The sequence below is a fragment of the Strongylocentrotus purpuratus genome, unplaced genomic scaffold, assembly GCF_000002235.5.
Source record: "Strongylocentrotus purpuratus isolate Spur 01 unplaced genomic scaffold, Spur_5.0 spur5_scaffold_6, whole genome shotgun sequence".
Lineage (NCBI taxonomy): Eukaryota > Metazoa > Echinodermata > Echinoidea > Camarodonta > Strongylocentrotidae > Strongylocentrotus > Strongylocentrotus purpuratus.
The window spans coordinates 23,835,236-23,862,415 of NW_022145612.1; the positions used below are offsets into that span (position 1 = coordinate 23,835,236).

Below are 27,180 nucleotides of genomic sequence, written 5' to 3' on the forward strand. Positions count from 1 at the left end.
CTTGAAGACATTTTCAAGCCCCACCTTTTTTAGGGGAGTTCTAAATTAGTATTATCTTTCAAATGCAGTTAGAATTTAACTTTTTCATTTTTTTGGCCTGCAAATGGTAGACCCCTACATAGAAGTCTAATACCTTTAATACATTGAATTGTACACAAAGCTGAAGTAAAGAATCCTCTCTTTTGCAAAGGCAAAGCAAAATTGACTTACTCTTGCATAGATTCTAAACTAGATGTAGATCGAGTATTCCAAAGAAAGTAAGTACTGCTATGACAATCGGTGCACAAATAGCGAGCTCAATTACGACAAGCGACCTGCAAACCACATTGGCCTACGTGTATAGCATGGAGACAACAGATAAGTCCACGTATGGTACACAACCAACCCGCGCGTCTCTGAGCTGAGCTGGGCAAATAAGGTACAGGTTGGAGTCAAAAGTTCGCTCATATCTCACTGTGCAAACAAACAAAATTACCTCATTATATGCAGATGATTTCATAAACTTACCAGACAGCGTGCTCATTCTCGCATTCAACTCCAGTTGTTGCAAAAGCGATGCTGCAAAATCAGGAGAACCGAGAAGTCCGGTCTCTCGCGCTCGAGGTCAAGGCAAGCGATGACGACAATTTCGGGTATTCCCCTTTTTGTGATGGTAGCGTAGTCTGCGCGATCAGGATTTTTCTGAAATTCATTATCCTTGACCCCCGGGGGAGGTACTCAGATTTCGTTTGAACAGGGGTGTGCCGCTGAAGCCTCGAAACCCTTACTCATTTTTAAGGGTTATTTTGGGGGATTTTTCTCGAAGTAAATCCCATTTTTCACAATTTTTGCGTGTTTGCAATGCAAACGCCCTGAAATTTTTGAAAAAAATGGACCCATGTTTAGGGATATTTTTGTTAAAAATAGGACTCATGTTTAGGATTTTTTTTTTTAAATTGACCCATTAGAGCGGCACACCCTGTATGTGTAATATATGAGTCCCCCCCCCCCCCCCCAGGACTTGAACCAGTTCGAAGATGGCAGATAAAGGCTATAAGAATGACCCCCCAAATATCTGACACTTTTAAACATGGAGAGTCCCACTCTGTGCATTTTAGACTAATCAGTGCCAAAGTTTTGAAGGTGTTTAACTACGCGTTGATGCATACATGAATAATTACATAACATTCATGAACTAGTTAGGTATTCAGCATTCATCTCAATGAGTATTACATTTTGTACAAATGACCTTTATCTGCCAATGCGCAAATAGTGTGCAAAGTTTACAAGAGAACATGATATATTATGAATCCAGAAGAAAACAGAAAAGCTTGCCAAATGTTGGAGTGAAGCAATATCTCATTTCATCACTTGGGAAAAAGAACGTTCTTATATTCATGAAGTGGTCTATTCATTGTGTGCCAATCAAAACAAAAATTACCAAAGTCGGTTGGGAAACAGAACCTAATAAGTAAAAAAAAAAAAAAAAAAAAAAAAAAAAAAAAAAGAGTTAAGCTGTTATAGATCTCAAAATCTCAAAACAAAACATTTTAATGTTGCTTTAAATATATTAAACTCATTTTTTTTTAAATATTTTTTTTAGATATAACAATTAAGGGAAGCAGGAAAAAACCCTGAAATAAAGGTTTCACCTAAGTCTGCCATCTCTAATTCGTACAAACACCATATCATTTCAAAACAAATACACGTATGAAATCACAAAAATTGCACTAGATTATATTTCTTGTAAAAGTAAATATTTTATTATAGCCAAAAGAATTTACAGTAACTGTACATGACAGTGATCTTTCAAGACTAAACAATTCAATTATTGGACAATTGACACCGCATTACTAAAGGACATGATTTTGTAGGAATGCGTTATGAGATAACCAGTGAGAGTCTTACATTCAGATACCCAAGTATGTTTTAAGTGCTATCACTGATTTGAATATATGCAAACAATGATGCTTTAACTGAATACCTATACACTGTAGCAATGTCAAACACAGGGACATGGGACATGAGAAATGGAATAAAACTGGTAATATCAAAGAAATATCATCACAATTTCCTGTTACGCATTCCTTACTTGTTCAACTCAAAGTAGGTATTTACGTCATCAACATATCGAGTCAGGTCATGTGAAAAAATCCCTAGGCTACTACATAACATGATAGGTTGTAGGTGATAATCTGCTATAAAGCATGACATTAAGGATGTTTGCTTTCTCCTTCATATAATCAGTCAGTAATAGCTCAGTGCCATCATTTGTGTGTTTTCTTAAGCAGGGGATCTGGTAACTTTGTCTTAGATCCTTTAGAAATAATCCTTGATTTAGCTCGTGCTGCAATGATAATTATAAACCTTTAGGTCAGTCAGGAACTCCATGACTTTTACAAGCCGATCGCCTGTCTGATTATCAAGATATTAATGATTGGAATTACAAATTTTGAAAACCGTTCACCGAACGGTTTTCATAACACTACAGTCTACTGGGGAAAACGAGTATGGTAAAACCAGTCACTCAAAGATTTTTACTTTTTTGAGGCACTTCTTGATCATTTTGAAGCGCGATTTTTTTAGGGCTTCAGTATTACACCATTATCACAGACACTGGTAACATGTAAGACCGTGTATCTCAGATTTAACATTGTTAAACGATCCCTTTAAATCAAAGAATTAATCTGTTGGAGGAGAGGTGGTCCTTCTTTCTATCTTTAATATGAGCATATTTGGGTCAATACAATTGATATCACTTTACTTTACCGATACCAAGTATTCAAATATAAAATGCAGACAGCATGAATTAATATCTGTACAATTATTCTGCAAGAATGATTAGCATTCAAATTATGGTATCACTCCAACCGTAGAAGAGTGAATGTCTATATTGTATGTGTACCAAACACCATTACTTCAGCTCTTCCACATTTCAGCAATAGATTAAATCATTGTCTCACAAAATATTTTGTATCTTAGTATGAATGACACTTTAAAAAAAACTATGATGGAGATCTTATATACTATTTGTTGGAATACAAAGTACATTCATGCATCACATACTCTAAAGGCTTTAATACAATTATTCTCCAATATCTGTATGGCCTGCAGAAAATACCAACCATCCTAAAAAGATCTAAACAAAATGTTAGACATGGTTCTAAATGGCATTTTTGAATTCACAATTATTTTTCATGATAATCTAACAGACACAGTAACAAACAGTGATAGAAACAAAAACTGATCTAGACACTAACAACCGACACATGTGGTTACTTGTTACTCTTCTCTCTTTCTCTCCAGCTTAATTAAACAAGACAAATGCGACTGCGTCTTCTATATGCCGCCTCCTTAAATTTGGTATAGGAAATGGATGAAATTATTCATGACATAACACAATGAAAACCAAAGTCTATAAATTAAATGTCGAACGACCACTATGATCTTGACCTACTAGCCCCAAAATGTAATTGGATCATCTTCATATAGCAATTCTGTCACCATGTTTAGCTATTGCAATAGCAAGGCTAAACACCTATAACTTCATAAGTTGACCTGCTTTAAAGGTCCTACACAATGAGATACACATTTCCTGGAAAGTGCTGATAATGACTGGACAAAAAAACATTGAACAACAGTTAATACAAAGTAACATACAATCATACATGTCTTGATAATATACAAATACAAACCATGCCCAAACAATAATGATGAATAAAATTTACATGTACAATGATATAAAGCCTTGCATACAACCTTAATAGCATACAACTCTAAAGAAAGGCAGAGAAATTTCAGAAGTAGACCTTGTTTGAATGAAACCCGACCAAAAATATAGAAAGTTATGAATTTTCTGAAATTTGTAATCACTACCGGTATAAGTATCAGAACGTCAAATTGCGGGCTGAATCAGTAATGTCACTGTGATGTAGTGGCAGGTAACCTTCCTATTTGTTCCAACACAAAACATGACTATCATTTGATGTTTGAAGGTTTGCATGGTGGTATGAACAATCGCGGAAGAGGTTTACGGTACACCATGTGTAAAGTCCTAGAAGGACTAAGGAAAGTGGATAGAAATAGAAGTGAAATGGAAAGGCAAGAAAGTGGAGGTTGGAAGGAAGAGTATCTTTCGGAAGTGAGTATAGTCCTGAAAAGGACTGTAAACCAGAAAGTTGTAGACAGGATGAGAGGTTTGAGTAGAAGACTGGATTGAGTTGGAGAGTTGAGTAGATGAGAGAAGCTGGCTTGAGTCGGCGAGTAGAGTTGCAGAGCAGGAGCAGGAGAGTAGACTCGACGTTTCGGACAGGTTGACTGTCCGTCTCCTGAAGACGGACAGTCAACCTGTCCGAAACTGTTATTCGTCACTAGGTCACCATTTTGCCAATTTGAGATTTGCATAGCTGTAGTGATCTCATATATCAAACATTCATAAATTTCTTATTATTGGTCTAATTTATTTATTTTATTTTATTTTTCCACTTTCATTCAAATTATCTTCTAACATTGGTTGGATGGCCTTTTAATATTATTTTGTCTAATTTTATGTGGTATGCAAATCAAAACAATATTACATGTAGACAAATTTCTTGAAAATCTTTACTTAAGGATTCTTTGTATTGTACTGGTAATGAAGCAGTAAGGTTATTATATTATATATTATGGTTATGAAAATTACATCTAATCATTCATTTTTTAACACACATATGAGTATTGACCCAATTAGAATAATTACTCTGATTTCTTACAAATACTAGACTGCTTACAAAAAAGATCAAACATATTAATACCTGATTTAGCAATACATTTCCATAACAACAACAAAAAAGAGGAAGACTTATTAACAAAACAGAGTATACCATACATACCTAATACATACAGTGATTTACACCCATCTCAAAGGCAGTATGAATTATCACGTTCTCTTTAATATAGAAGGATGTAAACCTTAATAACCTGATGTTTTTTTGCAAACTCTGGGTCAGAATTATTTGGTAACATGGCATGATGAAGCTACAGAACAAACAAAGAGATCTAACACTGAGGAATGACTATGTCACACAATGTCATGATAATTACAAACTTTGAATTACATTGAAGTGAACAACATTGACAAACGTAGATAAATATCTTAAATTTCCAAACATAATGAACTGAAGTTCACACAATTTTAAGTGATACAAATATAACTGTCTTCACCAATAAGCAGCACTAATTTTTGCAAATATAATATTTCAATATTGGCAGTATTAAGCATGAGACGTATTGGTTTGGCTATACTCTTAGCACCAATTGACAAAAGGTTTATGAAACCACAAGACCAATACATTTTGCCTTCAGGACCTTCACAGGCTTTCTACTCTTCTTAGGATTCATTAGATCAAAGATCTGTTACAGCTAAAGTGAAAGATGAACTAGAACAAGACCAAATAAATGTGCTGGCAGTTTCATCCTTACTAACCATGATAAGTTCCCAAAGTATAATAAATGGATTTAAGGAATGACTGGTATTTTATTCTCAACTGCACGAAAAAGTCCATAAAGGACTTTGTTCAAATCTTTTATTATAGGGGATACATGACAAAAAGATCTCGCACCAACACTTGAGGAATTCCTTGTGAATCCTTTGACACTTCTTTCAAAAACACTCTCCTCTCCTGGACGCCAACCTGTACCTTCTGAAGACAAAGGTCAATGGAACGCGTGAAATCAGTATGCACAATCCAGCGGTACCGATCATACATCTCTACAAGGATGTCAAACGCTGCTGGCTGTGTCCTCTGCATGATGGTGTGTCCAGTGATGCCCTGACCAGGATGGCTCATGGCCATGTTCTGGATTCCACCAAAGAGGTGTCTCAGCTTCGGGTTGAGGATGACATCCTGGAGAGTCTGTCCAGGCGCTGCAGAGATCACTTGGATACCTCTTTCTCTGGTCGCATGGACTGCCGCAGCATCCGCTTCAGTCACGACCTCGTCAATGACAAGGGTGTGAGGACTGTGGTTGCGCACTATTTCTCGTATCATGTTCGGCTGTGAATCACGGTCAGGAAGCTGTACAAAGTAGACAAATATGATCAGGGTTGTCAGAACTCAGTACAATCTCAATGAAATGAACTGTATGCAAAATCTCCAACATAAGGAGCGTTGGCGATGGTTGATAAAGATCTCAGAAGGAAAATATAGGTATTCATTGTGGTACATAGCATACAAACTGGCAAAAGGGACTTTTCAGTAAACTGTTTGTAAGTACCTTCCCAGGGAATGGAAAATGTGCATACATTGTGTGCAGGTAAGCCTGTATCTGATGACTGGGGTAATAATATATCTGTAAAGCCCCTAGGCACATTGCTGTATCGATGTAATGGGCGCTATATAAAAGTGGAATATCATTATTATTATTATTATTTCTTGACAAATATAACTGAAACACACTAGGGTTTACAAAAACAAACTTCAGCAACAAGAAAAATCAGGCAAATATGACATAATCTAGACATGGCTTTGATGGAATAATGTGATATGAAATACTACTCCTTCAATCTAGTACACACAAGACTCTAATACCCTGAAGTCAATGCATTTTTACATACCTGAACACGCCTTGCCCCTCCTACAGCAGGGTGTGGTACATCCCCATCACCAGCAATCTGCACAACAACAAAAATATCATTAGATCCCTCATCCTGTTGTCTATCACGACTCAACTCGGTATCTACCGGTAAATACATTTTACTTAAAGGGATAGTTGTGTTCTGTTGCAGAGGGCGCTGCACAAAATAATTTTTTGAAACTGAATGTCAAATTTGAAAAAACATAATATTTAAATGACAAAATCATCTTTGTTTGATCAAAATCGGTTCAAAGACGGCTGAAATATAACAATTTCTAATACTTGTGTATCACCACAAATATTAGATATTTTGAAATATTTGAAAAAACCGTTGAAAAAACCGGAATAACGACTTTTACGTCGTATTTCAGCCAATGCCGATGATGGCTTTTTTGTTGGCATTTTCGGGTTGCTTTTATTACCCACAATTAGCCGGCCCATGTATTGTTATTTTTAATTAAATAATTAATTAACGGTCACCATGTTTTTTTGAAAGTGGAGCTGAATGGGTATGATCGTATTGGCTAAATTTCACACATTTTGGGGTCTAAGATTACCTTCATAGCAATGTTAGGTTCTAAAAGGGCACTAGAAATGTCATAGATAAGAATAAGAGCAATAACTATGCACTTTGAAGGCATTTGCGGTCTGAAAACAGAACTTGACTATCCCTTTAAATAAATGAACAGGAATATGCAAATGCAAACTTTTCAATAGCTTTGCAGACTGTAAGATGTTCTGATCACCTGTCATATCAATTTCATCCATAATCAATTTAAAACATTCACTACAACTACTAAAAAAAAATCATCTACAATTTTACATGCTTTAATCATGTTCTTACTTCATGAGTTGCAATGAAAGTTTTATTTTCAATTCTAAAATAAAATCACTATTTACTTTGAATATTTATAGGAACACATTTAAGTAGACTGAGAAAAAAAGGTGTTGCAAAGTGACAAAGAGAGACAAAAAGTCAGATAAAGGGGAAAAAAATAAAGGGGGAAGTACAAAGAGAAAAGAATAGAGAAAAACAACATTGCACAGAAGCAGAAAAATGCATATGTATTGTTATTATAGATGACCTATTAAGGAAGTACGAACCTCATTGCATGTATCAACGATGACCACACGCCTCATCACAACATCATTTATCACCCTGGCTGCTTCCCTCAATATGGTACTCTTTCCAACACCAGGACTCCCTACAAAGAGAATGGACTGTCCCTGGTTCATGAGGTCAAAGAGAGGGGTCGCACATCCTAGGACCGCGTGCTTAGTGAGAGTTGTGAGACCTATTGGTTCATTTTGACGATTGCACATAATCCTGCAAGGTTAAGAGATAAAATAATGATAACATAAACTTGGAAGAAGGATATCACTATGTAAAGATGTGTCTTATGAAAAATGTATCACACTATAAGCCAGTTCGTAAATAGCTTTTGTATGCATTACCCCAAAATATCCACAGATCTTTTACACAATGGATATGTCCCACTTGTGCTTTTTAGAATAATCACTGCCGAAGTGACGGAGGTGCTTCATGAACACCTTTTGTTTGCCTCTTGAGAAGAATACTTCCACCTGTGTATCAGATAAATGTACTGTCGGTGCATAAATGAACTGATTACATAGCTTTCATGAGCACGGTACCAGTATTTGTCTCAATGGATTTTACAATTTGGGAACAAATCACCTTTATCTGCCCATGCGCAGATAGGATTTACGAACTGGCTTTTATGTTATTGGACCCTCACACCTCTGAACCAATTAAAGTACGGGGGTGTATTTCACAAAACATTGTTTTAAATAGTTGGTGCTCATTTAAGTTCTATATTAAAACTGCAACCATCTCATAGAATTCACATTACTTTATATGTAATCCTTCCTCTTACCCATTACATATCATACATTATACAGCACAACCAACATTTGGTAAAATGGTGGCTGGTAGGAACTGATTCCTTGGGAATACTTTTCAGCTCCTTACGGAAGCAGGGTTAAAGCTATGGTAATAATAGGTAATAAATTTGGAAGTGGCTTGAGCATCTCCAACCATCTGTGGGAAAAATATATACACAACATTAATGTGGATGTTATCACTATTATCAATCAAGTTACATGTATAATATACCTACCCCACTCTATGAAGTGTTTCTTTGATAGTAGACCTATGATCACTTGATACCGGTGAACAATGTCCTTCTAAGATGTCTTTGAGATCTTGCTTCGTGAGTTTATTCTCACCAATAGTCTTGATTTTTAGCTGACCAGGGTGTCCTGGTTGGTAATACCTGTGTGCATCATAAAACCCCACAAGATTTTAGAAGCATATTTGAATAAATGTAAAATAATAAACTACAAATAGAATGAATGTCCAATCATGTCACCTCTACATGAAACCCTAATAAATAATGTGTGGTGAAATATGTTCAAGATTTTTAATCATACCATCTTTCACTTTTAAGAGAAAAATAGAGTGGCAATAAGTGTTGAATAATTTCATTGTCATGTTATATGATGCAGAATAAGATATCTTTTTAAGGCTCAAAAAGCATTTATATCACTTGTTACTATTTGCATTTGTACCTATGCTTCTCTGAATGCCACACATCCTAATGTCAATTGTGATCTGTCACATATTTCATTTGATCAATGTTCCTATATACACATATTCCATTTTTTTGTTATAAAGAAGAAAAGAAAAAGAAAAGGGGGAAAATTATGTATTTGTATGACATAGCATATGCCAGTACTGTAAATTATGATGAACAGAAATGTCTGTCCTCATCAGGCATGAGTCTTGACAAAAATGCAACAACAACAAAATACCTTGCACTTGGCTTTCTTCCCAAATCCATGACCACCTCTGTGAGTTGATCCAGTGCAAGGGATTTATCTGTCTCTGAAAGCTTCTTCAGGTTATACTTGATGCAGATACCAAAGGCCTCAAGGAACTTCTCCTGGTCATGCATAACAATCTCTCCAAATTCCTTGGATAGTTCATGACTGATCTGACATGGATTGATGGCTTCGTTGGCAAGCTGAAAAGATATTAAATGAATCATGAAAACAACTTTTTATCAATTACTTCTTTTTCTCAAAGTCACTATACAAGCCCAGTCCAGTGCAGGACACAAGACTTGGCCTTGGCATCAAACCCTTTTAGGTCTTTGGGAGGACATGGTTCTGTTAGGAGGGGGCATACAGACCAAGAGGTGTTTCATTGCCTGTTCCTCCACACAGTTGAACACAGTTCCTCCATCTATACTATATCCCCATTTATGCTCGAGGACTATGCATTGTCCTGTTCGAGTATGAAGGAGATTTAGACAGGACCAGGTGGGCCATACCCAACTTGAACCTGATGGTAGAGACTCCCTGGGTCGTAATGAAAGGTGTTTTGGGGTGATTGGTCCACAGTGTCATCCTCTGATTGTAGGTGGAGCCATCAAAGATTTCAATTACTCTCATCTAATAAATCATTGATGACATTTGTCACATTTTATAAAAATGTTACTAAATATCAGATATAATCTATTCACTATTTTTCAACTAAAGTACGACCGTGATGCCAATTGTGAATGACAGCCATTTCGAAAGCAAGAAACTTTCCCAAATTGCAAAAAATGAGCATTGAATCAATTGTGTTATAATTAGTCCATTGCCTTGAAACTTTTGCAAATTTTAGTCAATCTTGAAATTTAAGAACATTTCATGCATGCAAAGTTTCTAGTTTTACAGTACATACCTCATTAGCACAAGTGATTAGAATTGGCTTTCCTGCATCATCATAGTGGAGTACTTTGGCATTGACCATGCAAGACAATTGTTCAGATGTCCCGTCTTCATAAGCCATTGGAGAGGGAGTACTTCCTGATCCTTCTGTGACTTGTCGAGAGGATTCCTCTTGTTTCTTGGTTGTCTGCATCTTCTTGGATCTACGGGATGTGGTCCTGGATCTGCTAGATGGAGATGTGGTCCTGGATCTGCTAGACCCGGATGTGGTCCTGGATCTATCGTCCCTGATGAGAAAGTTAGAATCCACCTCGGGTCCTGAAAGCAGATCACTCTGAAGGTTCTCCTACGAACAATAAAATGGTAAGAGAACAATCAGTGTTTTAAGACAAACCTTCACTGGATAGAAGTGGATTTTAACACAAGGATTGTTACTACTAACCATTAAAACAGGTTATAAGAATACTTTCTCACATCATCAAACATGGATAATTTTCTAGAGATAATGTTGCATCCGTCTAAATTGATGGAAAAATGTAGTACATCCCAGTATAAAAGTTTGATTCTACCAATGAAATATCAATATAGTTCTCATAGGCCACGGTGATTTCCTTTCAGCTTGCTTATAACTTTAATCTGAACTATAAGCATAGGACAGATTGGGGGTAGATTTTGAATTGATCATGATCATTTACAGAATACAGGATATTCTTCTCTCTGAAAATATATTTTTAAAATGTAGTTTTCATTTAAAAAAACAGGAGATAAATATTTAATTAAATTCAAGCATTCATTGATCATAATCATTTACAGAATACAGGATATTCTTCTCTCTGAAAATACATTTTAAAATTGTAGGTTTCATTTCAAAAGAGGACACAAATATTTTATCAAATTCAAGGATTCGAGTCACCTCGGTATAAAAAAGGTCATCGCTGGATTGGGCTAGACCCTTGCTGTCGGGTTCATCTAAATCACCAGAGGTTGAGGACACTCTTTGGAAAGAGACAGGCATCTCAGAAGTGGCCTTTACTTTTGTTGATGATGTAACAGGAACATGCACCTGTGAACCCATTTCAGAGGATGACACGACAGGAGCAGAATTCTTAGAAGCGTTTGGCGATGCTGACGATGTGACAGAACTGGTTATGGATGATGTGATAGCACTACAAGATGGTTCTTCATTTTGGCTGGATGGGAAAGGCTGGTCTTCAACTTCATCATCATATAGTTTGCTTACCTTGGTGATCTGGTATGGTTTCATCAGTCTGTGAGAAATAGGAATTGTAAAACAATTGGATAGCTTGTTAACATCTCTTGATTGCTTCCATTTTAAGTTCAAAAGGAAGAGTGATTCTTCGCTCTTCATAATGTAAAATAATAACTTTTTTTTCCCAGGAAAGCCTCATCAGCACCAATGCTGTTATTCCCAAGGGGCCTCCAAATATCATTACCCCAGCAACTGCCAGGTACCCATTCACACCAGCCTGGAGAGTGGCAAATGTGGATTAATGTCTTGTCAAAAGATGTTAGTGCCGGGCATGATCAGTTTAAGGGACAGGACATAAGACAGTAAATGGGCATTGCTAAAATGGCCTTCAGCTTTATCACTTTGGCATTGTAGCAAGTGAGTAGATGCCTGGGCATGCACATTCTAAAAGCCTCTAAATGAAAAGTAAAAATCTACTTTGTAGAGCGGAAATAAAGTGGTGACAACTTGTATTAAATTGTTTCACATGCAATCTCAATACCAATTTATTCCCTTCATAATTGTTTAAACACTTTCCAGTCTAATCTGCACATAATAAATCCTTAATCATGTGTCAGTACTTACCTTAACATCTTTTGATAGAGATATGGGACCTGCTTCATGGTCCACCTTGCCGTTTCCTTGAGCTTGAGAATCGCTTCCTTACTGTACACCTCACCATAGACAGGAGCCTGGATAGTTCCTATACAAACCTCTACGGTATGACAGGGATCAATGCCAAAGAAATTCAGGGATTCAGGCAGAGCCTGAGAGAACTTGGACCCGGGCCTGATGAGCCTTTCTGCCACCTGCAACATAATAACAATAATTATTTATAAAAATAAATTTTAAAAATGGCTTTGGATTCCATTATTAAAGTGATCCTGAGTAAATGGTGTCTGGCATTTAAATCAAATATACACATGTATTAGGATCATCAATTAATACACCTCTCATTTTATTGCTGGTTAAACTTAAAATTCAAGATCTTCTAATAACGAATTCTACAATCTACATTACAGTATTATAATCTTTCAGTCAGAATCGAGTTAAAGACATCAGTACTTAATCATCAACCAACACCATGTAACCTTTACATCAGATTTCTAGATTTTATATCAACTTACCATCAAGTCAAACACTTTGACCATCTGAATTCCAAGTGCATCACTTATCTCAAAACAATGCTTCCAATCGAAAACAACCTGCAGTTAAAAATGGGATGGATTAGAATTTATACATAAAAGAGGGAGAAAAATAAATTTGGGTGATGAAATTAAACATTGTAAATTCTCCAACTTAAAGCGGTACTGCAGTGCTTGTAGCTACTTGCGCCCTCTTTACAACAAACAATGCCTAAGCGGTACCCTTTGGTCCCCCATAGTCCCCTTTTTCTTATGTTAATTGAGAGCTGATTTGATGAGATAACCACCAGTCAGTGACCATGGAGGGAGGTCTAATCCCTCCTGGCCAAACTAGTGCAGATAGGCTTTAAGATGTGCATATTCAGGCTATATAGTAGAGTCTACTATGAACTATATAATAAGCTGTGATTTGGCTCTTTCTGTTAGTTATGCTTCTTTTAGGTTTTCTATGCTTTGGTTGATCAAGACATAGAAGTTACATGGTAGACAAAAAATGACATTGACCATACATGTATTTCCCAATAGTCCATACCTATTTCATGATTGCAATATCTTTAAAACTGGCAGTGACACATTGATAAATTTGCACCCTTCCCATGAAATGTAATATCTTTCTGGCCATAAGAGTCATCAAAGTGGATACTTCTTGAATCTCTAACTCAAATAAATGTAGCATGTCAAGTGGCAACCAAGGGGAGTAATAGTTTGCCCACAAAAAAGTACAAAAATTCACTCAAAATTACTAAATATACTATATAAACATGAACATTTGTTTCTACATTTACTAATAATACATAGTTGTTCAAAGTGAAAATATTGGTAAGCACCTTCAGGATCGATTTACTGGTCAAGAAATCCAATGCGATCCTTTCCGATGGTCCAAGTATCTGCTGTTGATCACAAGATGAGGGGGTCAAGCAGGTAGCGAAGGTAGGTCCATCCCAGAGACTGGCAATCAACCAACCATCAGATAATGATACAGATAGTATCGGATAGGTCGCCTTGCTTAGAAACTCCTTGATCAATTTACCAAAATAGTTCAAGTCCTGCAGTGTATGAGATGAGACAGTAGATATCATAAAAATCCACCAAAAAAATAAATAATAATAAAAAAAATCGATCAGAGAATACATGTTTATTTACATTAGTCATTCATTATAGTAAATTATGGAGATATTCAAATGGCTGATGTGAATGAATACACTGCTTTTTATATCATTCAATATAGAGACCAAACTTGTTTAACTTGCATTTTATTTTGTAAGGACATTAAACTGAAAACTGTAAACTGAAAAGGTTGGGCTGAACTTGCAACAGTGTTAAAAGTAGCAATGTTTGATCTGCATTGAACAAACATTAGCACAAATGATCAAGTTTAGAAGTGGATTTAGCAGATTTCACAGCATAACAACTCACCTGAAGAATAGTGACTATTTCTTGGTCTGTTGATTCTGAAAGTACAGTATCTGGGTCCAGGTTTCCTGCCTCGCTACTTGTTCCAGAATGAAGAGACTCTGAGTCTGAGATGATCTCACTTCCAAGAGATTCAACTTCGTCTTGCCCTAGTGATGGAGTCTGATCCGAGCTACATGCATGTACATCATTATCTGTATTGGGTGAAGTGGTGTCAGCAGGAGCATCAGAGTTTGGGAAGTCTTCATCATGTTCAGTGTCCTGAATGGAGCTACATACATCAGCATCTGCAGAAACTGTGTCGTGATGAGAAGGGTCAGAGTTTGGGAAGTCTTCAGAATGTTCAGACTTCTGAACAGAGGTACATGTATCATCAGCAGTACATAGTGAATCTGTGTCATGGCCGGGAGTGTCATAGTTTGCCAGGACTTCAGGGTGTTCTATGTTATGAACAGAACTTAATGCATTAGGTGAAGCTGTGTCCTGACGAGAAGGGTCAGAGTTAGCGAAGTCTTCATCATGTTCAGTGTTCTGAACGGAGCTACATACATCATCATCAGTGCTTGGTGAATCTGTGTCTTGATCAGCAGTGTCATAGTTTGACAAGTCTTCATCGTGTTCATTGTTCTGAAGGGAGCTACATACATCATCATCAGTGCATGGTGAACGTGTGTCTTGATCAGGGGTGACAGAGTTTGCCAAGTCTTCATCATGTTCAGAGTTCTGAATGGAGCTACCGGTACATGCATTATCATCTGCATGAGGTGAAGCTGTGTTGTGATGAGAAGGGTCAGAGCTTGACAAGTCTTCATCATGTTCAGTCTTCTGAACAGAGCTACATACACCATCAGGTGAAGCTGTGCCTTGAATAGAAGGGTCAGAGTTTGTGAAGTCTTCAGAATGTTCAGTATTTTGAACAGAGCTACAGACATCATTATCGGTGTGCGATGAACCTGTTCCTTGATCAAGAGGGTCAGAGTTTGCCAAGTCTTCAGGATCTCCAGTGATCTGAATGGAGCTACATACATCATCATCATCAATGCATGTTGAACCTGTGTCTTGATCAGGAGTGACAGAGTTTGACAAGTCTTCATCATGTTCAGTGTTCTGAACGGAGCTACATACACCATCATCAGTGCTTGGTGAACCTGTGTCTTGATCAGGAGTGACAGAGTTTGCCAAGTCTTCATCATGTTCAGATTTCTGAATGGAGCTACCGGTAGATGCATTATCATCTGCATGAGGTGAAGCTGTGTTGTGATGAGAAGGGTCAGAGATAGCGAAGTCTTCACCATGTTCAGTGTTCTGAACGGAGCTACATCTACCATCATCATCATTGCATGTGGAACCTGTGTCTTGATCAGGAGTAACAGAGCTTGACAAGTCTTCATCATGTTCAGTCTTCTGAACAGAGCTACATACACCATCAGGTGAAGCTGTGCCTTGAATAGAAGGGTCAGAGTTTGTGAAGTCTTCAGAATGTTCAGTATTTTGAACAGAGCTACAGACATCATTATCGGTGTGCGATGAACCTGTTCCTTGATCAAGAGGGTCAGAGTTTGCCAAGTCTTCAGGATCTCCAGTGTTCTGAATGGAGCTACATACATCATCATCATCAATGCATGTGGAACCTGTGTCTTGATCAGGAGTGACAGAGTTTGACAAGTCTTCATCATGTTCAGTGTTCTGAACGGAGCTACATACATCATCATCAGTGCATAGTGAACGTGTGTCTTGATCAGAAGTGTCAGAATGTACAGAGTCTTCAAGACATTTAGTGTTTTGAACCGTGCTACATACATCATTATCTGTATGGGATGAACCTGTGTCCCGGTAAGGAGTGTCAGAGTTAGCCAATTCTTCAGGGAGTTCAGTGTTCTGAATGGAGCTTTGTGCCTCATTTTCTGTATGGAGTGAACCTGTGTCATGATCAAGATAGCCAGAGTTTGTCGAGCCTTCAGGATGTTCAGTGTTCTGAATGGAGCTACATACATCATTATCTGTACAGTGTGAACCTTCGTCACGATTGGGAGGGTCAGAGTTTGCTGAGCATTCAGATTGTTCAGTATACTGAACAGAGCTACAGACATCATTATCGGTTTGCGATGAACCCGTTTCTTGATCAAGAGGGTAGGAGTTTGCAGAGTCCTCAAAGGATTCTGTGTACTGATCTGATGAACACTCACTACTACTTATCTCCTGATCGATCTTGGTAATTGGAAGATTCTGCATTTTTATGTTCATAACATCCAGAAGGACGGCATCATCTGACACGACAAAAACTGTGCCATGTCCGATGATAAAGTGGCCTGGATAGGCAGCAATGGTTTCTCTGAGCTTCTGGCTAGTGTTTCCTACTGCTGCTTGCTCACAAGGACCCAGCGTCTTATTAACAACTCTTAAAAGTTGGCTCATTAAAGTGCCATTCCCAGCATTTTCGCCTCTGATGAAGTCTTTGATCTTGGAGACAGCACTTACAAAAGGATTGTCCTGTACTTGAGATGTTCCTTGGGCAACGACTAGCATGTGAGGTGGTATTAGAAGGAAATCATCACGTAGTGACTGCAGAGCAAAAGAGAATGTTTCCATGCCTTCTCCCATTGCGAGTATCTCTGCTCTACTTAGCAGCTGTGGGGTCAAATGGAACAGTTCATTCTTGAGAAGAGCACCTTTATTGTACAGGTGATCTTTGAGTTTATGTTGAGCTGACTGCATATGGCAAAGAATCAATGAGTATGTGATTTGGGGGTTGTCTTTCAAGAACACTTTACCATCTTCAACTTGGAAAGCTTCGGGGAAACTCTCCAGCGTTTTCTCAAATTTACTCTGATTCATGCCCACTTTCTGCATGGCAAGTGGAGCAGATGACGATTTACATGATTTCCACACATCCTCTAAAGAACTATTTCCAATTTCTGAAAGACAGGCAACGACGTCTTGCAAACCTTCCAGCAAGAAATACTGATGCATCTTCACTTTCGCTTCACAGACTCGTTGCTTCTGCTCACAAATCCTAACAGAAACCCTATCCTCGCCTGAAAATTCAAGAATCGTTGTGATCTCCCAGAACATGTTCCTCTGAGGAAGGCCCAGTGATTTTTGAATTTCTTGCATGATATGGCCCAACTTTCCAGTCCTGTCTTTCTGCAGAACATCCTGCATTTGTTTGATACTGTCAATGTAACAATTGGAAAGAGATACTGTCTGCTTGTGCACCTTGAGAGTTGGAGGAGGATTTTCCATTATGGCCTTCTTTACAAGATCCCTGGTCTCCTCAGTAATGGATAAAGTTTGCAAGAAGGAATCCATTTCTTCACTGGAACACCTGAATGTCTCCTTGGTGCGTAGGAAATCTTCAAAGGCTGACAGGCAGTCTGCGAAATCCATGGTGGGTGATGGAAGTCCTACGAACTTCACTTGATACTTTTCAGCTTACACATCAGATCTGTGAATCAAATGAATATTGCATAATTATAACATTAATATCATGATATGAACTTTGTTAGCATGCCTTATGTTCATTTTTGCGTTTCGACTGTTTCCATAAATAAATACACAGCATCATATTTAGCAAGCTAAACAGCTCATCACTTTTGCCAGCCAAAATATAATGTAACTTCTTCAATGTCCTCCTATTTAATTGTTCCACTTGCACCAAATATGTACAAAGCCTATACAGTCTACATAATCGTAGATAGACTCGATATAGACTTGAAATCCTTGGTTCACAAAAAAGTTTAATGTAAGGTATAAACATCTGATAAGAATACCAAATCAAGACTTCTGCCCCTAATTCCTAGGCTTAAAGAGTGGTGAAGTGTGACGTCATCAAAAAAAAAATCAATTTTTAGAATTTCTCAATTTTTTCTTTATTTTCCGAAAGAGCATCAAAAATAATGTCCAAATGTTGAAAACTATGTCAAGTATTGGCTGAGATATGACCATCTGAATAAATGGGAACTCAGTGTTATATGCTCTGGCTCCTAGGAGCCAGAGCATATAACATTGAGTTCCCATAGGACATATATTTATTCAGATGGTCATATCTCAGCCAATACTTAACATATTCGATTTTCGACATTTGGACATTATTTTTGACGCTCTATCGGAAAATGAAGAAAAAATTGAGAAATTCTAAAAATTGATTTTAATGACGTCACAGCTTCGGTACTCTATAGATCTAGTCTTTCATGCCATGTGTATAACCAGATCAAAGACGGACGACATCGTCATGGAGGTAGCCAAGAAAATCAATGTTGATATGCAACATGCTGAAATAGACATCAGTCATCGAGTTGGGATTCGCGATTCTAACGCGAAAAGGGGAGAGCGACCAATCATTGTGAAATTGACATCACACCGTAAACGCCAGGAACTTCTGAGAAATCGACGAAAACTGATATCGACAGGTATCACCATACAAGAGGGTCTTACCGCAAGGAGTCGCGCTCTACTTCAAGAAGCATACAAAAAATACAAGGAACAGCGGGTTTCTGCGGCATGGTCTTCGGAGGGAAGGATATTTGTCGCGGTACCAACAACAAACGGGAGCAAAGCTGCCAAGAAGCTGATCACCTGTCGTGAAGACCTCAGGGCTCTGTGATTCCTAATTTCAGCATACATGCTGTAAGTACTGCTGTGAAGAAATTATACCGTATGGAACATTGTGGACGGAAATAAATAATTACGTCAAGTTGTGAAAACTTTTAAAACTTCCAGATGGGTCGATTTTTGGATTTGATATTTTTTATTCATCTCTTGTATTTTAGAATTTGTTTTTTGTTTTTTCATAAGTTGTGTTCGTACTTGTACTTGTCATTATGTCATCTCAACTACCTATTTTTAATTTTTGATTTGAAAGACTTACTAGAATCATGCAATGATAGTGCCATTGATAACTTCGGCACAGACCTAATAAACAATATAATAGACAAAGAAACAGAGTATTTTTTACCTGATCAACTTAATAACGAAATTTTGTTATTGGATGAAGAATACATATCCTTAATGCATATTAATTGCCGCAGTCTCAACAAAAACTTTGATACTATGTCTGAGTTTCTAGATTTGCTAAAGTGTAAAGTTGATTTTATTCTGCTCAGCGAAACATGGCTTCCGAAAGGTCCAGATTGTCTATTGTCACTTGCTGGCTACGAATATTATGGCAAAGGGCGACTATCCCGTGGAGGTGGTGTTGGAATATTTGCTAAAACCTCATTTCATATTAAGGAGAGAACTGATCTGTCTGTATTTAATGAAAATATTGAATCTTACTTCATTGAGGTAATCCACAGGAATAGTAAAAACTTGACAATTGCAGTAATTTATAGACCTCCTTCTCAAAGCTGTGTTGACTTTATAACAGATCTTAACAATATTCTAGAGAAAGTTGATCGCGAAAATAAAACATGCTACTTTTTAGGCGACTTCAATCTAAACTTATTGGATGTACACTCTGACCAACGTCAACTCTTTCTTGGAAATGGTTTTTTCTCACTCTTATGCCCCTCTCATAACAAAGGAAACAAGAATAGTTCAGTCAAGTTCAACTCTTATTGACAATATTTTTGTCAATGACACAAGTCTAGTGTTATAAAGCGGTATTTTACTGGCAGACATTTCAGACCACCTTCCAATTTTTGTATTCAATCGGTCAAAACATAACGAAAGGCTTAAGCGAGATCAATGCAATAAAACTTATTCAAGAGACATGTCTCGCTCAAACTTTGATAAATTTAGGGTTGCCCTGACTGAACATTCTTGGGAATATGTGATGCAAGAAGAGTCATGTGATAGAGCTTATGAAGTATTTCTCAGTAAATTTAATATCATACATAATTCTTGTTTTCCTTTGAAAGAAAAGCGTTGCCGAAAAAGGGAATCGAAACCATGGATTACAAAAGCAATTTTGAAATCATGTAAGAAAAAGATAAAGCTATACAAAAAGTATTTGAAGAACCCTTCTGTGTACAGAAAAAAAGTATACTGACAGTATCGAAATACTTTAACTTCAATTATTCGAAGGTCAAAAGAATCTTACTATGCAAAGCAATTTGAAGAAAGTAATTGCAGCAAACGAACCTGGAATATTATCAACAACATGTTGAATAGGGGAATCAAAAGAAAGAACCAAGACTGTTTTCGTGATGAAAATAATAAGAAACTTACAGATCCTGTTGACATCGCAAACAAATTCAATGAATATTTCATAAGCATTGGGACAATGTTTACAGATATAAGTAATATTGACATGCTGAAGTGTAGGTCTTATATGAATGGTCAATATCAACAGTCAATGTTTCTGAAACCAATAGAAGGTCATGAAATTATAGATATAGTGAAGGCATTGAAAATAGGTAAAAGTCCTGGTCATGATAATATAACTGTTTCTGTCATTAAAGAATCAATCCATCTCATTCTTGCTCCACTTGTACACATTTTTAACCTTTCCCTCTCCACTGGTAAATTCCCTCACAGTATGAAGCTAGCAAGGGTGACTCCAATCTATAAGAAAGGCTCTCTCGATCAGTTTTGTAATTATAGACCGGTGTCACTCTTGCCCATTTTCTCCAAAATCTTGGAAAGATTATTTTACTCTCGATTATTGTCTTACATTGAGAAACGAGGGATTCTGTCAAATTTTCAATATGGCTTCAGATCTGGTCATTCAACTATATTGGCCTTGACATATTTTTTGGACCAAATACTTACTTCCCTTGATGATAGCAAACATTCACTTTGTTTGTCATTGGATATTTCAAAGGCTTTTGACTCAATTAATCATCAAGCCTTATTATCCAAATTGGAGTACTATGGTTGGAGGGGTCTGCCATTACAGTGGATAAAGGATTATTTAAAGGAAAGAAAACAATATGTTGTTTATGATAATGCAACTTCATTTGAAAAAGAACTTGTATGCGGAGTGCCCCAAGGGTCAATAATCGGGCCACTGTTGTTTATTCTATATATAAACGATTTGCCAAATGTTTCCTCAACTTTGTCATACATTATTTTTGCAGACGATACTAATGTCTCTTTAAGCAAGAAGAAACTAGATACTCTTGTCCATAATATGAATAAAGAAATACAAAAGGTTAATTTTTGGTACAAAGTGAATGGGTTAAGGATAAACATTGAGAAAACAAATTTTATGCATTTTGCACCATTGAATAAACAATATGATAAGAACTTACTTACTCTTAAGTTTGTTGATTCACTAGAGCCCTTAAAGCAAGTGCATAGTGCCCGCTTCTTAGGAGTTAATATTGATGACAAGTTATCATGGTCTTTACATATTAATGATATGGCATTGAAGATCTCGAGAATTACTGGAGTTATGTCAAAACTGAAATTTGTATTACCGTCAAAAGTACTGCTTTTACTATACAATTCATTAATTCTACCCCATTTACAATATGGGAATATGCTATGGATAAATGAATCAAATACCTTGTTAAATAGTTTACATTTGTTGCAAAAACGTGTAATACGCATAGTTGCCAAGTCTCATTATTTGGCCCATACCAACAATATCTTTAAACAATTAAGGGTTTTGACTGTATATGAATTAGGTAGATTACAACTGGGAGAATTTATGTACAGGTCTGAAAAGGGACTATTACCAAACTCTCTTCAAAACTGGTTTAGATGCAACAATGATGTACATTGTTATAACACCCGAAACTCCAAGAATTTGCATAGCATTTATTACAGAACTGCTACTGGCCAAAGAAGTGTAAAGTACCAGGGTTACCTTACATGGTCTGCTTTAGATGACAGTCTCAAACAATCCGCATCATAAAAACAATTTAAATTTAAATATAAAAAATACCTCTGCAATTCTAAATAGTCATATCAATCTAAAAAAATTATTATTATTATGTTTCAAATCGCAATTATGTTTTCATCAGGTCAATTTAATCTAATTATAAAACCAGACATGTGAAGGGAGAGTCCACCCTGAGGATGAGTTTACTACGCCTTTACTTGGCCACACACATTCTCAGGGTGGACTTCCCCTTCATTGCTACCGGGGCTAGACTCAATAAGCTTCGCTTTTTCTAGCCCCATCTACATTACTCACCTTTTTATGTTTTAATGTTGATGTTTGTTAACTGATGTAGATTTTCATTGTTCTTTTATGCGTATCTGTTTTTCATTTGCTCTATGTGTCAAATGTATAAAATGTATTTTCTTAATTACCTTGTATTAGGGAGGCCAATGCCCGGGCGTAAGGCTTCTACGCCTACGATTTGTGCGCTCGTCGTCCAAGTCAGAAAATTACCAGAAGAAAACAAAAGGAAAAAAAAGAAGAAAAAAAATATATATGGAATAAAATATATAACAAATACACAATTGTACACTTCACAACATACCTATAATCACGAATCTGTAACAGTCTTTCACCATTTGTTGACGATCTTGCAGATTTTGACGTATTTCCATCCAATAATTGTTTTAGCAGACGAACTTAGCGCGCACACAACAGCAACGAGAGGGCGCAGAGGTTAGCTCACTAAAAACCTTCTCAATGACTGAAGGTAGAGCCTAAAAATATGGAACCAATTTAATATCAAAGAACTTTTGATAGAGATTAACATATCAGATGTGCACAAATGTCACTTTTAACAACTAGAAAATATAACGAAAAAAGATTATATCTTTTTAATTGCAGATTTTTACAAACTGCACATTCGAAGGTAGATAGAGTACGATGTTTTTGTCAATCTTGCGTTGGTTTGAGCCCCATAGCTAGAGCCATCTCAAATTGAGAAGGAAAATTGTGAACAGAGACCTCATTGTTTCAGCCCCAAATAGAAGTCTTGCGACATCATAATATGAATATTTATGAGCTCCGGTCTCATCGCGCGCAAAACAAATTTGACGTAGTCTCACACATGGTACCTTTTTCTCAGCACTAGACACCAGTGTCGTGCAGTAATGTATGAGAAGTGTAAAAAAAGACATTTCAGTAAAAAAAAAAAAGAAGTCTACGTGAGCAGTCTATACTCCAATTGAGAAGTGTAATGAATGCCATGATTTGAGCGTGTGTGTTTTAGTGTATGATATCATCATATGGTTAGTGAGAGAGAGAGAGAGAGAGAGGGAGAGAAATATCTCCGTAAGTAGTACACGTCTAGTCTATCAATGCGTGCAGTCATGTTTGATTCCGTATTGTGATCGCTGCATGCAAGTGCAAGTTGGATTTATCGATCGATGATAATGCAGTGTCAGATCTTTACTCATGAGGAAATAGTAATTGGAATACATCGCAAAACTAAGGTAGGCCTATTTATTTATTTCAATTACTTTCTTAATTTACAATGAGTGGCTTTCGAGCTTTCTCTCCATTGACCCTCCATGCCATGGCTAGCATGGCTCGATCGCGGCTTGCATGCAATTACCGTACCTGGCCTGTAGTACTGTGTCGGTGTGTGCGACTAATTCAAGGCTAGCCGGTGATGCATGAATGTACTTTCGTGCGAAGTTTTGAACTTGTTGTCCGGGCAATGACCATGATGACACGCCCATTCCCTCGGGCCTGTCTAATTCTCAACGTAATTGAAATTGATCGTTTCACGGCTCTTACGTACGGCCAGGCGTAGAAGGAGCCTCATAGGAACTAGCTGGATATCTCCTATTTTATGGAACTTCTGGAGTCGGCAGATGGGTGAGTTTTCTTAGTGAAAGAAAATGCTTTCTTTTAATGTTTGTTTTATTATAAACAAATTAGTAATTAAAAAGTTAGATTTGGGCATTGGCCTCCCTAGATCTACTTGTATCTTCTGGTTTTTAATGTGGAAAATAAATGAAATGAAATGAAATGAAATGAAATGAAAGAGCATGGCACGGCAATCTCACAAATGTTTGTACTAGCTAAATTGATAAATATACCCACATATTTCATGTAATCAATTACAATGGCATGCTATGGCCAGGACCATGATGTAGATGGACTATGCGGCTTATGCCTGTACTCTGTAGTCTGTACCCGGCCTGTACATGTCATGTGTACCTTCGGCTTAGCTTCGCGCAGCGCGCATTCGCTTTTCAAAAGTTACATGCAATTGATGCAAGAACTAAGAGTCCATTTAATCTACCCCAACTTGAGATCTAACGTTAGTTAGTCGATCTTTTCAGTGCAAAATGTGTTGGTATACTTACAAGTGATCTCGATGAATTTCACCAACTCACTAAAACAGCTCCAGAGATGACGAAATGTCATTCGGTGCGTGCGTGGGTATTTGGCACGTTCGACGCCAGACAAAATACCACAACGTACATAACAGTAAATGTACCATACGTATTCAAGCTGCGCGCGCCCAAACCAGCCAGAGTCACGGGAAATCCAACATCTGTTTTATTGGGGAATACCCGGGCGAGTCGATTTGTTTTATAGGTATATTTTATTTCAAGAATATATATTTTTGTCATTTATTTTGGACTGAAATTGTTATTTAGTAAAAAAAAAACTTGTTTTCAGTTTTTAAAATACTTTAATATTACAATTTGGTACCCATTTATTTAAAAGAGATTGATAAAAATAACAATGCTTGAGATAAATATCCCTAATATCACCGTGTTTTTCATAATGGTACGACCACTTCTTCAGACGCAACCTGCGAAAACCAGAGAATCAAAGTTCAACATCATCATCAACATCAACAGTATATATACGGAAGAAAACGTAGTCCTGTTGCTGTTGGTCTTCCGGTCGCTTCTTCTTCTTCAAGCAGGGACTTCAAGTGTAGAAAAGCCTCTGATTAGAGTCTGAAGTTGCCTGAATGTGACATGACATGTAGAATATTACTAGACCTATAGAGGTCTATGAGAGGTTCAAGGGAATTCAGATGGAAGTAACAAAGCTACTGCACTCATCGCGATCGCTTAGAAGCGTGAGTTTCACCTAAAGCTGCAAGTTCTCAACGGGTGCAGGTGTTCCGCTGAGAGTCTGGCTCCACTGATCGCTTACATATTACAGAGATGGAAGTACATCATGAACATACGGTCAGTCAATTTTATTTAAGAATTCCCCATACCAGACGGTTATTTCTAATATATTTCTTGGTTTTTATCTAGTAGTAGTACAGGGCTAGCTTGGAATGTTATGCTTCCTAGGAGTAAATAATTTCAATTTGTGAAGAAATTTGTGGCTTGCACTTACTACTTGCTATAGTAAGGCAGTAAATAACTGAATAAAGATTACATACTCGATCTTCAGATCTTCAGATCTTGTAATTAAAAACATGTCAGAAAATGTCTTGGAACCAGCAGGATTTTAACTAGACCAAAAGCTTCAGTCTCTCTTTATCGTCGGTTGTTCCACTGAAATATGTCTGGCTACCCTAGACCTTCGATTGGGAATGTCAACAAATGTCAGTTTTACTAAAGAAATGACCCATATCAGAGGGTTATTTCTGTCTAGATTTTAACCTACTGTAAGACTTAAAATGAGACTCCTTGTATACCTAGATTTGTTGAAATTTAATACTACCGGTATTTGTTTCTCTAGTCTCTTCTCCCTATACACATTCATTTCACATCATTTGATTATCAGTTACATATATTCATTAGTTTTACTTCAACTACTCAACCCAATTTCTTCTTGCATGCATCTCCTCACTGCATACCAGAGTCTTCCATCTCATCTGGTATATGTTCCTTTGTTCTCTTCTCATTCAGTATTCATGGTCTTGTGTGAATGCATTTGGCATTTCCACTTCTTACTTTCCCTTGGTTCTCTTTTCCTTTTCCTTTGGAATATTCAGTCTTAACCTATTTCAGAATTAAAGAATCACATACAGGAAATACATGTAAGGATGTAATCAGTGACTATATGGTACATTTACACCTTGATTTCAGGCCGCGGCAGATGGTGTAGAAGAGACGGGTAGTTCCTTCACTTGGGAGAGCCAATTTCTTAGCAGAGTGAATGCACATCAAACTCATCAAGGAATGCCCTCACTAATGGAAGGAGCTACATCAATACCCACAGAGTGTGCAGTGACCATTGTAAAGGTAATAATGCAGCTTGATGATACAGAATATATTATATACTGTACCGGTACCATGATCTGTATATGTTGTATTATTATTATCATGATAATATTAATGATGATGAATATATTAATGATATTGATAATATCAATGCTAGAAAGTAGAAAATGTATTGAGATAATATTTTTTGTTTTGTGTGTGTGTGTGTGTGTTTTATTAAAGCAAACCATAAGAATCATATATTTACACAATTTGATGTATTGAGATAATATTGATAATGAAAGTATGGTGGCCCTGAAGGGACATCGCGAATAGACTAAATCGTGAAAAATATGCGATAAAATTCACGATATCGTCAATTTTATCGCATATTTTTCACGAAGAAATTCACGAAATTGACGATATCGTGAACTTTATCGTGAACTTTTCACGATGAAAATGACGATATCGTGAATTTTATCGTGAAAAGTTCACGATATAAAGTTCACGATATCGTCAATTTTATCGTGTACTCTATCGTGTACTCTATCGTGTACTCTCCTGACGGGCGCTTCGTAAACAAAACCAGCCCTAGCTGGGGGAGACAGAGAGAAGGAAAAAAGGGAAAGGGAAAGAGAAGATAAAAGGAAAGAAAGAATAATAAGAAGAAAAGAGGGAAACGGGGGGGGGGGGGGGGGGGGGGGGGGGGGGCGAAGGGCTCTTGCCTCCTCCTCACTCCCCCCCCCCCCCCCCCCCGCCAAAAAATAAATAAGGAGAGAGAGAAGGGAAAGGGAAAGGGAAAGAAAATATAAAAGGAAAGAAAGAAGAGGAAGAAGGAAAGAGGGAAACGGGGGAAGGGCGAAAGGCTCTTACCTCCCCCCCCCCCCCCCCCCCCAAAAAAATAAATAAGAGAGAGAGAGAGAGAGAGAGAAGGGAAAGGGAAAGAAAGAAGAGGAATAAGAGGGAAACAGGGGAAGGGCGAAGGGCTCTTGCCTCCTTCCCCCCCCCCCCCACCCCCGCCAAAAATAAATAAGAGAGAGAAGGGAAAGGGAAAGAAAATATAAA

General features: G+C 37.3%; 1 protein-coding gene across 2 annotated transcripts; it reads right to left on the reverse strand.

Moving 5' to 3' along the window:
- Positions 1 to 4,207: 4,207 nt before the first annotated feature.
- On the reverse strand, positions 4,208 to 24,428 carry LOC579939. 2 transcript variants are annotated; one of them, XM_780028.4, is made up of 12 exons: positions 24,304 to 24,428; positions 14,143 to 17,584; positions 13,554 to 13,772; positions 12,709 to 12,786; positions 12,167 to 12,390; positions 11,246 to 11,600; positions 10,346 to 10,678; positions 9,427 to 9,638; positions 8,733 to 8,888; positions 7,699 to 7,921; positions 6,575 to 6,631; positions 4,208 to 6,035 (listed from the first exon to the last, which is right to left on the reverse strand). In XM_780028.4, the coding sequence occupies exons 2-12, from the start codon at positions 17,524 to 17,526 to the stop codon at positions 5,547 to 5,549; spliced, it is 5,730 nt and encodes a 1,909-aa protein (XP_785121.3). In that variant the 5' UTR covers positions 17,527 to 17,584; positions 24,304 to 24,428; the 3' UTR covers positions 4,208 to 5,546. The 2 variants fall into 2 exon arrangements, with proteins under 2 accessions (XP_785121.3, XP_011670172.2); XM_011671870.2 differs by lacking the exon at positions 24,304 to 24,428 and adding an exon at positions 22,342 to 22,360.
- Positions 24,429 to 27,180: the final 2,752 nt, after the last annotated feature.

Bases quoted from the DNA above. Each gene is read 5' to 3' on its own strand.
- LOC579939 (XM_780028.4), bottom strand. From the start codon at position 17,526: ATGGATTTCGCAGACTGCCTGTCAGCCTTTGAAGATTTCCTACGCACC. The intron at 8,889-9,426 runs GTATTTTGTTGT...TGATGCACACAG, and splicing joins GGAAGAAAGCCAAGTGCAAG to GTATTACCAACCAGGACACC. The intron at 6,632-7,698 runs GTTCGTACTTCC...GTTGTTGTGCAG, and splicing joins TCGTTGATACATGCAATGAG to ATTGCTGGTGATGGGGATGT.